This window comes from Miscanthus floridulus, chromosome 18 (genome assembly GCF_019320115.1).
Source record: "Miscanthus floridulus cultivar M001 chromosome 18, ASM1932011v1, whole genome shotgun sequence".
NCBI lineage: Eukaryota > Viridiplantae > Streptophyta > Magnoliopsida > Poales > Poaceae > Miscanthus > Miscanthus floridulus.
The window spans coordinates 117,362,710-117,373,560 of NC_089597.1; the positions used below are offsets into that span (position 1 = coordinate 117,362,710).

Consider the following 10,851-nt stretch of genomic DNA (forward strand, 5'->3'; position numbering starts at 1 on the left):
GTCTCGTCTCGTCTGGTGTGGTGGTTACCCCTCTCTGCTCTGAACATTGCTGGTGTGTGGTCCACATGCATGCTTGCGATGGAGGTATCAGAAGCTCAAAAGGGGCCATGGTGTTCCATTCCTCTGCCACTAATGCATGTTGCTAGTTTGTGGTGCATCATCATGAGCTTGTCTCTCAAAGCTGCGTAACAGGTATATATGCCGATTTGCTCGACATGTTCTCCAAGGATCATTAACAATCTATAAAGTTGGATTTTGAAACCCCTCTGCAGGCATATTCAGTGTATCACCTCAAGATGCACACCTAAATGTTCCTTCCTTTGCCCCTTTTTTATCTCTCTCTTTTTTTTTAAAAAAAAAACATAGAGATGAGTCATAAATGCATGCACATCTGTTTTTTTAAGTGAAAGATTTCGTCTAAATTTCAAGTGAAAGATTTCGTCTTTTGGTTATGTTGCACCTCCACTCCACTAGTTAGCTCCATGACTGACGCCCCCACAAATTGCAGTGGTTATCATGGCGCTTTGCGTAGATTGCTCTCCTGCTCGCCTTCTTTAGGCTTCTTTTCAGAAAATTAGCTTGAGAACAAAAGACCCAGCCTGCTGCGGCGCTGCTCCTCCTTTGCTCGCACAAATGTTGGCGCCGCGAGCTTTTGCAGCCGGCGAGGGGGACACCGGCGAATCATGCGCATCACCGCTGCCCCCTCGCTCCGATCGTTGCCTGGCCTGCTCGCGCCTTGTGGGACACCGAATCATTCCCGTCCTTGAGCCTGTCTGTGTGTGTCTGCTCCCCTGCAACTGCAAGAAGCTGCCTGCTGGGCTGCTGGCAGAGAGCTACGCCGCCACTGTTCTTGCTGCAGCCTACCTGAATCTGAAAGGATCACCACATTTTTACCAGATGAGTATTTTAAGCCGTCGTTAACTGAGCTTGTTTTATCCATTGTTATTAGATGTTGAGAGCCTTACAGTTACAGGTATGGCAATGCTCTTCTGAGTTCTGACAGAGCATGCATGAGCACGAATCTCAGGGCCAGTTCTTCTTGCTGATTAATTACAACCGATGATGCGGCTACGTATTTATACTTTATAGCCGCCAAGACTAATCGATTACCCAAACAAACTACTAACACACTTGATCTAGTCTGGAGCCTCAATTTTTCACTCTGAAATGTCATTTGTCCGTGAATGAAAAGTGCATGCATGCGCATGGAGTCAAGCTCGACATTTGACTGGGATTCATGATGGGCAATGAATGAGCAGACATACCTGATCTGCATGCTCTGAATTTGTGACTGACTGACTGATCATAGGAAGAACACAATGGGGTCCAGCGCCGGCAGCAAAAAAAAAAAGATGTTCTTTTGAGAAGGAAAGATCTCGGGTTTTTATGCCAGAAATAAGCTGATATGCAGATAGTTTTTAGCTACATGCTGAGCTGCTGTGGATCCATGGAGATATATCATGATCTCCATAGATCATACATACAGGGAGACACAGATGGATTTGGATCTGGGATTGCTTCTCAGGGCAGTAAATTAAATAAACATCCATGTGATTCTGGCCAAGATTTTGCTGGAGTTGTTAAACATGCACGATGTGTAGTGGCATCTGCAGTCACAAGTTGTAACTCACTTTTAGTACCCTAAGCTACAGCTTTAAGCACACTCCACATGATTTGCAGCCTAATCGTGAGCTGCTCCTGAGTTGTAGTGCCTCAAGTTGCTAGTGTTGTTTAAACATGAGGCAGACAGACTATGCTTGGTGTTAATTTGGTCCAAAAAGGAAAAGGTTTGCGTGATGCTAGAGTGATTAGCCACTTTGATCTGTCTCTGCCTGGTTAGCCTTTTCCATGAACACTGGATTGGTCCTGGACTGTCAAGCTTTCATATGGGTAATTATTTGATAGCACATTTAAATTCTAATCGTAGTGATAACATAGTTGAGTGCCACAGTGCAAAAGCACCAAAATAATAAAAAAAGGAGTAGTAGTGTGAAGTGGAACGGGGAGTAGATTTTTTTTTTAAAAAAACATGAGAATGAATAGTGAGGAGATTGGAAGAATGAGGCCATGGATCAACCACCATGATGCTCTGTTTACAAAGAGGGTAGCAGAACACAATCATCCCATATCACATGCCTCCCTCCCCTACAAAAGGTAATGCCAATCAGTCCATTGGCTACTCACCTGTTGCATACATCATTATTCATCTAACTATCTTGTCCCAAACTACATCAACAGCTAAGCAACATAAAACAAAACCTGTCAATTTATTTACCTTCTGGTAGCCACACAATGTTGTGACAACTTAATTTAAAGCAGGCTGCAGTATGCATGCATGGTGGTATATAGATATATGAATCAGCAGCTTCTCCATGCATGTGATAGGATTAGCAAGCTGTTACACATGATTGTGGCCATTTGAGTACTTCATCATGCAGGCTTTCAAAGTTTGACAGGCTACATTTAACCATGCATGTTTATGTACGTACGTACGTACGTACGTATGGTATAAACTATAAGCATTATTGCCTATTGGGAAGAAATACTTCACCAGAGGCAAAATAAAACACCAGTTTCAGAAACAGTTCAAAGTTCATCAGCTTCCTACAGCAGGAATTAGTTGGGAATGGATCAACATGTGCAATTTGAAAAGATGCTAACAGTACTTGTTCGTACCGTTTCTGTACCTGCAAACAAACAGTGATATATGCAGAGTGAGCTACTAGTGTATATACACATGCATCCGACGAAACAAAAGCACCAAACTTTCCTGCTTGTTGGCCTATATAGCTCCAACGATCGCCTTTGCATAAAGATCACCACCTCCATTTCTCACACACAAAGCTCTCGCAGATAAGCCAGAGAGATCGAGGATGGACGAGTCGTGGAGGTGCACGATGGGCTCGGTGCTGCCACGGCAGCGGTCGTCGGACCAGCACGCCGGCGGCGGCCACCAGAGCCTGGCCCTCGACGACTTCCGGGACGTGTACGGTGGGCCGCCGCGCACCGTGCTCCTCCGCAGCTTCGGCGGTGAGGCGGTCGACTACCACTCCCCGACAGGCCATCAGTACGCGAGCTACGGCGGCGCCGAGGCCTTCTGCCGCCGGCCGTACACCGACGGGCGCGCGGCGGCCGTGCCCACGGAGCAGGGCTTCTTTGACGACATCTTCGGCGCCCGTCGTCACATGAGGTCAAGGTCCAGGTCCAAGTCCAAGTCATCGTCGGCGGTCAGCTCCGACGAGTTCCCCTCCGCCGGCTTCTGCCGGCCGGTGGCCACCGGCGGCAACCGAGCCGACGCCACGCTCTCCTCGTTCACATCTAGGCTCAGGTAGGAGCTCATTGACAGTCGTGCCGTCGTGCGTGCCAAAGCTTGACGATCGAAGCGCACGTGAAAAATGCGTAACCCAGCAATGTGTGCATCGGGGTCATCATCATCATTAGTGCTAAGATGATCGTGGCGTTCTTGACATGGCAGGCCGGTGACGATCCCTTCGCGGCGGTACGACTCGTCGCCGCCGTCATCGACGTCGACGAGAGGGGAGTACCATAGTAGCTTCACGTGCTCGACGGCCGCGTACCCGGCAGCTCGCTACTACTACGGCGGCGACGCCAAGGCCGCCGGAAGCAGGTCGAACCACAGCAGAGCCGGTGGCGGCGGGTCGGCGGCGGCAACGCGCCACCACCGGAACCACCGCGGGGGCTGCAGCTTCTGTTGCTTCACGTCGAACCCGGAGACCAGCAGCAACGCGCCGAGCTTCCGGCAGGCCGCACGCGGGGCGCGGTCACCGGCCGCCGAGACCACCATCACCGACTACTCAGGCGCCGACTACGGGTACTACTACTCGCCGCCGTCCGCCACGTCGTCGTCGCTCTTCACCAACCCGCTGGCGAGGACGCCGCGGCGGCTGGAGGAGGTGGTCATGGAGGTGAGGGAGCGGGCGCCGCTGCTGATGGACGACGGCGACGACATCGACAGCGTCGGCGCCGCTGCGGTGGATGAGGCGATTGCATGGGCCAAAGAGAGATTCTGGAGCCAGGCCCGTTAACCGGACGATCAGGATAAAATGATCCGTCAATTCATGGCGTGCCTATGTAATTATGCAAACATTCTACTGTGGTATATATAGGCACCTAGTGACCAGGACCAACATTTTGTAACGCTTCAATCGTTATGGAAGATTGAATACATTTCAGTTTGCACAGATCATAACTCATAAGCAGGCAAGATGTCCAAATGTGACTCTTCAGATTGCACATTATATATCGATCATATAAGCAGACAAGATGTCAAAATGTGGCTACAAAATTCGGCCCACGGAACGAAGATTTGACAACACACAATTTCAAGAGAAACAACCACCAAAATTTGAAGAGGGGAATGGTTAACAGATACTATATGGTACTATCTTGAGTCTTGACAGGAGTCAACAATCGTTTCTTCTCGTATATTGGGTACAATGCTCCCACACTTATATGGCTACACAATATCTGGTGATCACTGCAATCCGTGACATATATATTTTGTCGCCACATGCAGCCAAAACCACTAGAGCTCCCAGAAATGCAGGGCTATTTCTTAATCCCAAATTACAGCAATGTGTTACACAAAACTTGGGGTTTGGGCTGTGAAAAGAATGCAATGAACCTAAGTATACAAAATTTTCCAAGTGGGACACTAGGCCAGAGGCGAGGTTCAGCTTTCCATTCACCTTGTGAACGCCAAACACCTTGCTATTTTGTCCTTGTGATGACTCTCTCTGTGATATCAATAAGAGCACGCCTTGAAGTCAGAACATCCTCGTCGTCGCTGTCTGGGAGGGATTCTATAGCCTTGACTGCACGATCGGCGTGTTCTCGTGCGAGCTCCTTTGTCCTTTCAATCCCACGGCTCTTCCGGAGATAGTCAAGGGCCTGAAATTTAAAGAAGAAAGATGTCCATTATGTTTATGGTCCTGTCCTGCTGTTTTTTCTAATGCTGTTACAGAAAACATGCACTTTCAAGTGTGCAAGGACGTGATGCTAAACCCAGCGATTAAATGCTCAACATGCAATTAGCTGGCTACGAGAACCAATAAAATTTGGAGATAACTGCCAGAGCTTAAGTAAATGATTTACACTGTTCCTCAATATCCAGCTAAACTATCAAGTCCGTCCAAAAGTTAGATATCAAAATTCCTTATAGCATGCCTAATAAGTAAACCATATAAATAAAGTTCTCTTTGTTAAACATGTTCTTTTGCACCGTGTAAGTCACTCTCCTTCACTAGAAACATTTGCATTATATTTTTTTGGAGAAAACTATTCCCTAATGTGTCTGTATTTTATAGGTAAATGAAGACTGAAAAAATTAAACCTGCTCACAATCTAAAATAATTACTCACAATTTCAATGTTTGCAGAATTATCAAAACCCCGGTCAACAATTTCTTGTAGTTGCGGGAATTCCTCTATCGCATACAGCATCGGGGCAGTAATGATTCCCTGCATAGTGAATGCCATGATATAATAGATATAATGCCATCAAACAAAAATTTTGATTTTTGTGTTGATATAAAAGCTCTAGCCTAACCATATCTCACATCTAATTTCAGTAGGCTTACCACAAAGATATGAACAACAAAGCTAGTCATATTCTACTTATCTAGACAACAAGAATCTTTTCTCCACCCGACTGATATGTGAAGTCAACACGTCAACAAAAATCCAATCACCAAAAAAATATTTATCGTGAGAGCTATCATGAGTGGCATGTCCAAGATGACAACAAACATGCATTAAAACAGATTGTGCTAGACAGAACACAATATATGCATATTAACCAATGAAGATTTTTTAATACAAGGCATAAAAAGATTTATAGACCTCCCATAAGTTCCTAATGAAGTCTGCCAAAACTATTATGACATCATATTGACTTCAAGAAAGATAAATGTATATTTCAGATGATAGACATGATTAAATTTTCAGCCACTGAAAAGTAAATAGAATGAAAAAACTTGGGTTGTTATTCTCACATGGTGAATATCAGACAATGAACCCTTCCCAAGGGACGCAGAGGTGCCGGTGAAATCAAGAACATCATCAATTAACTGGAAGGCTAGACCCTGCATGGTACCAAGTTAGCTAAGCAACCAAGTTTACAGAATTAGCTTGTAAGGAAATGAATTCAAGAAAAAGAACAGGAAACATGTTTTACAAACCAGGTTTCGACCATATTCGTATGTAAGCATCGAGACCTCAGCTGTGTGCCCTGCAAGAATAGCAACAGCCTTGCAGCTATTTGATATCAATGATGCTGTTTTGTAGTATGTCTTTTGCAGGTAGTACTCCATGCTGCATTTGTAAGAATCCATATCAGAACTTGCTGATAAATACATCAATGAAAGTAAAAAGATGTGCAATAATTTCACACTGCAACTCTTTGTATAAGTTTTAGATCTGACTATAAGCAACTAAAACCATGATAGAGAGAACATATTAAACCTTCGTCGTTGCTCTCTGCTTGTAGAGATTTGCATAGTTTCACCAGTAACTAGGTGTTCTACAGCAGTTGCCATTAGAGAAACCACCTGCACAAACAAGGTAGTAACCATTGGTGGTGCTATAAACAACTTGCAAGAAAAGAGCACATTGGTACTGTAACCACAAGGATAGATCTAGAATTACAGAACAAGATAAGCATGGTTATGCTACTGAAGAATACCAAGGAAATAGAATTTAAGATCAGAACAAGTGCATGAATGAGATCCAGACATATGAATTGAGTCAAATGGCATCCACAGAAGCAACTGATGTAGCATATAACAACTGTAATTTCCCTTCATCAGAAGATCAAATAAACTAAGCAACCTATTCTTGAAGATTGCTAAAACCAAATGAATAAGACACATCAATTTACCTCTGTGTTCCCAAGTGCTGCAAGTGCCACACATGCTCTAGACAGGAGGAAGTCACCAGCCAGCACAGAAAGCTGCAGACAGAATATTTGAAGAATACTAATGTCAGACAATCTCAACTGGAGAAAGCTCTCCAGTTTAGAAATAGAGAACCACAAAGAAAGCAGTTTTGAGAACAGATATCTTAACACTGCTGTCCGTTAACACAAAATGGTGCTTCTGTAACTTTAAGATGAGAGCGCCAACTCATTTAATGCTTACAAAAAGATTTTGACTTCAAAATATCCTAACTTCGTATTAACCTGGGATCAAATGAAGAAGCATTTATTTGCCTACTAGAGCACCAATGCATACCAGTTCACTGGAAGCTAAAACTTTTCATAGTTTGGGGCTTCAAACTATCCAAGTAACTAGTCTTAATGCATGGGAGCGATACGCTTAATATACTGCATGTGTGAATACCTTGTTCCCCATGATGAGATTCAATGAACTGACGCCACGCCTAGTATCAGCATCATCAAGAACATCATCATGCAGAAGGCTTGCGACCTGCAGAAGATAACAGATTGAGGAAATGAACAGAATAGCAATGTGTGGCTCTGAAGGACAGCCGCAATACTAACATGAATCATTTCAGTTATCTCTGCAATGTTCTGCTGCCGTGTGCGGAGTTTATCTGCCAATATACTGAGAACTCCGCCTTCTGTTGATTCTGACAAAGGGAATTTCAGAGCTGATGCCATGAGCAACAAAACCTGACAATACAAATCAGGGCATTAGAGACACGAAAGATCAAGAAGAGAGGAGGCAACAACCAAGAATAAAATGATAATGTAGTCATTTGTTCAAAAAAATAATCCAGAAATTGAGGAGTTACCGTAGGCCGGAATCTTTTTCCCTCTGCTCCCACCTTGAAAAAGTACTCAGCTGCTGATGCCAGTTTGGGGACCTGCAAATGCAACTTTGAAGCAATTTAGGGAACTGAGAATGAAATTTCTGGCCATCACTAGATCAATGAAGTATCAAATCATCTTTGCTACCAGTAGTCCACATGAGTACTACACAGATGACTAGATGAGTTTTTGTGAACAGGATCACTGCTTACTGACCTCAGCAGCCACCATGGATCGTAACCTATTTGCAAGAAGTGATAGCTCATCGGCAACTAATTCAAATGGATCTTGCTGTTCCTGAGAACACAAGAAAATTAGACCCTTCAGACTATATTACAGTCAAGAAAATAACAAATATATTATATTGTCCTTCATTAGCTTCCACATTTCAAACAAAATAAAAAGCTGAGGATGAATTCAGAACAGGTTACGATAATCTTTGATTCATGTCAAAACAACATCAAAGCCTTATTGTTGTAATATGAACGAAACTTTCTTTTAAGTCCATACAACATGATGGTAAATTCCCAAAGGCAAGAGACTTCGTCCCTGGGAACATCAAATAAGACAGTTTACAAGATGAAAGGAAATCAATTTGTCCTGTTCAAGTTTCAGATGATCTACAGAGCATAATGTGTTAATCGTCGTATTAGTTTAGTCAAACTGGGAACAGTATCCTAGTACCTGGCTGCATTACAAGTTTTTGACGAATTAACAACTGACAGGCATTTTATCCTTTTTGTTGATCTAGAGATGGAGGTACAACATTTCTTTGAAAAGGAATCATATTGGGCGTACCCAGTGCTGCGGGGTCTGGGGAAGGGTGTTAGTGGCAAGCCTTACCCTCGCCTGTGCAATGCGAGGAGACCGCGACTCGAACCCGGGACCTTCCGGTCACAGGCGGTAAGACTCTACCGCTTGCACCAGGCCCGCCCTTCAAAAGGAATCATATTGGGTCTATGATAATCTTTATAGAAGCCTGTTCATACAATAACTAATGTGCAGAGGTAGAATCCAAGATAGGCTTAAGATGAGAAGCCATCAAGTGACAGTGCATTAGAAAAAGGATACCCACTGTTTTCAAACAAGAGATGTAATAGTAACAAGCCGCAGTCAACTGAATAATCTGACAGCCCAATGACTTACGTTGCATTTATACAAGTCAACCATCATTTCATACTTTATTTGTTAAATAGTAACAAGCCACAGTCAACTGAATAATCTGACAGCCCAGTGACTTAGGTCAGTCTCAGTAGGAGTTTCATCAGAGTTTCATGTGCATTTAATGAGCTGCCACATAAGCGTGTTTGATGATGTGGCAAGATTTTTAAGAAGAGAAGAAATGAGTTTCATGGGGATGAAACTCCCTTGATACGATTACCAACTCTCTTTGAGTCATGGACTCTCCATTGAGACTGGCGTGCCTGCCTTGGAAACAACGCAATGAAAGTCTCCTTACATTACATTTATACAAGGCAACCATCATTTCATACTTTATATGTTAAATTATGCCCTACCCTAACCCTTTTATTGAAATTGAAAGAAAGAAAAAGGCACAAAGTGATCATTTCACACTAAATGGGCAGCACAAAACGAATGATTAGAGAGATAAGGCCTCACCTACCTGAGCTCTTGAAGCCCCGTCCTGGCGAACCTGGTATTGGGCATCATGCAACCATCTGGAGCTCACGAGAGCAGCTCCTCTGCAACCAACCACCTACTAAACGATAGAAAACGTACAGAGCCTGTATCAGCACAACGGAAAAGCAAGACTTTTCCATACCACGAACAGTATGGCGGTGTCCATACAAAACTTGCGCGAATGCGACCCAGCACGGTTTCTACCGGGGCGCGGCATAAACGCAAACACATCGCGCGCGGTGGCTGGCAGCTCGGCCGGCAGCCAGCACCGGTCAGCAGGCACCGGCGGCAGAGGGTAAAGTACGGGAGGGGAACGGAGGAGTGAACCTTGCTCCGAATCTGGGAGGCGAGGGGCATGTGGTGCCGCCCCAGGAGGCCAGTGCCGGCGGCGGCCGACGAGGTGGGCAGGAGCCTCTGCGCCTGGGCACCGCGGCCGCCGCCGGTCGCGGCCAGCGCGGCGACGCGGCGCGCGAGAGCCCACCGCCAGGACATGCTTCGGTCGCTCCCGAGATCGGGGGAGGGGAGATGAGCTTGGAGAAAAAGTAGACGAAAGGGAGGGCGGCGGCGGCCGCTCGGTTTGGGGGCCTTGGAACGGAGGCGCCACCCGTGCGTGGCGTAGAGGAAGGGTTACGTACTTACGTGGATGCTTCCGTTCTGCCACGTCTGGCGGTGGAATGCGCCTGCACGCAAAGGCCCAAGCCCACGAGGGGACTTTACACATGTGTTTCCTACTGCTTTGGGAATGGTATAAATTTGCATTTTTGGTAATTTTGTTTTTATTTATACCTTGAGCGGTTTTGTCACACAATCACACAATGTCAGCCACCAAAGATGTTAATTGGACTTATTTGATTTGATAGTTTAGGTAATTGTACTTATTTGATTTGATGGTTATTTGATTTGATGGTTTAGGGGGTAAATATATTTTCCTACAAAATTATACAATTAAATATCCTAAAATCCGATTTGGTTTTAGAAAAATTATTTAGCTTGAAAATTTATGAAACCGATTTCATAAATTTTATAAAATCATGCTCTATCTTATGGTGCCTAAATTGAAACTATTTTATTCTTGTACAGACTTTATTTTGCTTTTATTTGCTAATATATGCTCTCGTATCTGATATAATTAGCTTACGTCTATCGCACGCGCTATGAACTATAACGACAACACATATGCCGTATAATGATATAACCAAATCATACTTGGTCCTACGGGGAGAAGAGTTTCCATAGAAGCTGCACAAATAGAGCAAAAGCACTATCTATGAGGAGAAAAAGGGTACAGCTACAAAAAGTTACAAATAAGGGCTATGAAGAGAAGTGTATATAATAGCGTTTGGATTCTCATTTCTTTTTTTATTTTTATTTTTGCCATAAGTAGCTCATAAAATGCACCAAGCCGTCCCTTACTATGAACAC

General features: G+C 44.3%; 2 protein-coding genes across 5 annotated transcripts; one reads left to right on the top strand and one right to left on the bottom strand.

Annotated features, from left to right (window-relative positions):
• The first annotated feature begins 2,873 nt into the window (after window positions 1-2,873).
• Window positions 2,874-4,046, top strand: LOC136519776 (uncharacterized). The gene is made up of 2 exons (XM_066513144.1): window positions 2,874-3,328; window positions 3,476-4,046. The coding sequence occupies exons 1-2, from the start codon at window positions 2,874-2,876 to the stop codon at window positions 4,044-4,046; spliced, it is 1,026 nt and encodes a 341-aa protein (XP_066369241.1).
• Window positions 4,047-4,292: 246 nt separating this feature from the next.
• On the bottom strand, window positions 4,293-10,023 carry LOC136520460 (solanesyl-diphosphate synthase 1, mitochondrial-like). Of its 4 annotated transcripts, none has more exons than XM_066513993.1 (12): window positions 9,757-10,023; window positions 9,413-9,505; window positions 8,005-8,085; window positions 7,773-7,844; window positions 7,519-7,650; window positions 7,358-7,444; window positions 6,898-6,969; window positions 6,483-6,568; window positions 6,200-6,332; window positions 6,014-6,103; window positions 5,382-5,480; window positions 4,293-4,911 (listed from the first exon to the last, which is right to left on the bottom strand). In XM_066513993.1, exons 1-12 carry the CDS (start codon window positions 9,919-9,921, stop codon window positions 4,732-4,734), a joined length of 1,290 nt encoding a protein of 429 aa, XP_066370090.1. In that variant the 5' UTR covers window positions 9,922-10,023; the 3' UTR covers window positions 4,293-4,731. The 4 variants fall into 4 exon arrangements, with proteins under 4 accessions (XP_066370090.1, XP_066370092.1, XP_066370093.1 ...); XM_066513995.1 differs by having other exon boundaries at window positions 9,413-9,508; window positions 9,757-9,896; XM_066513996.1 differs by having other exon boundaries at window positions 9,409-9,508; window positions 9,757-9,896.
• Window positions 10,024-10,851: the final 828 nt, after the last annotated feature.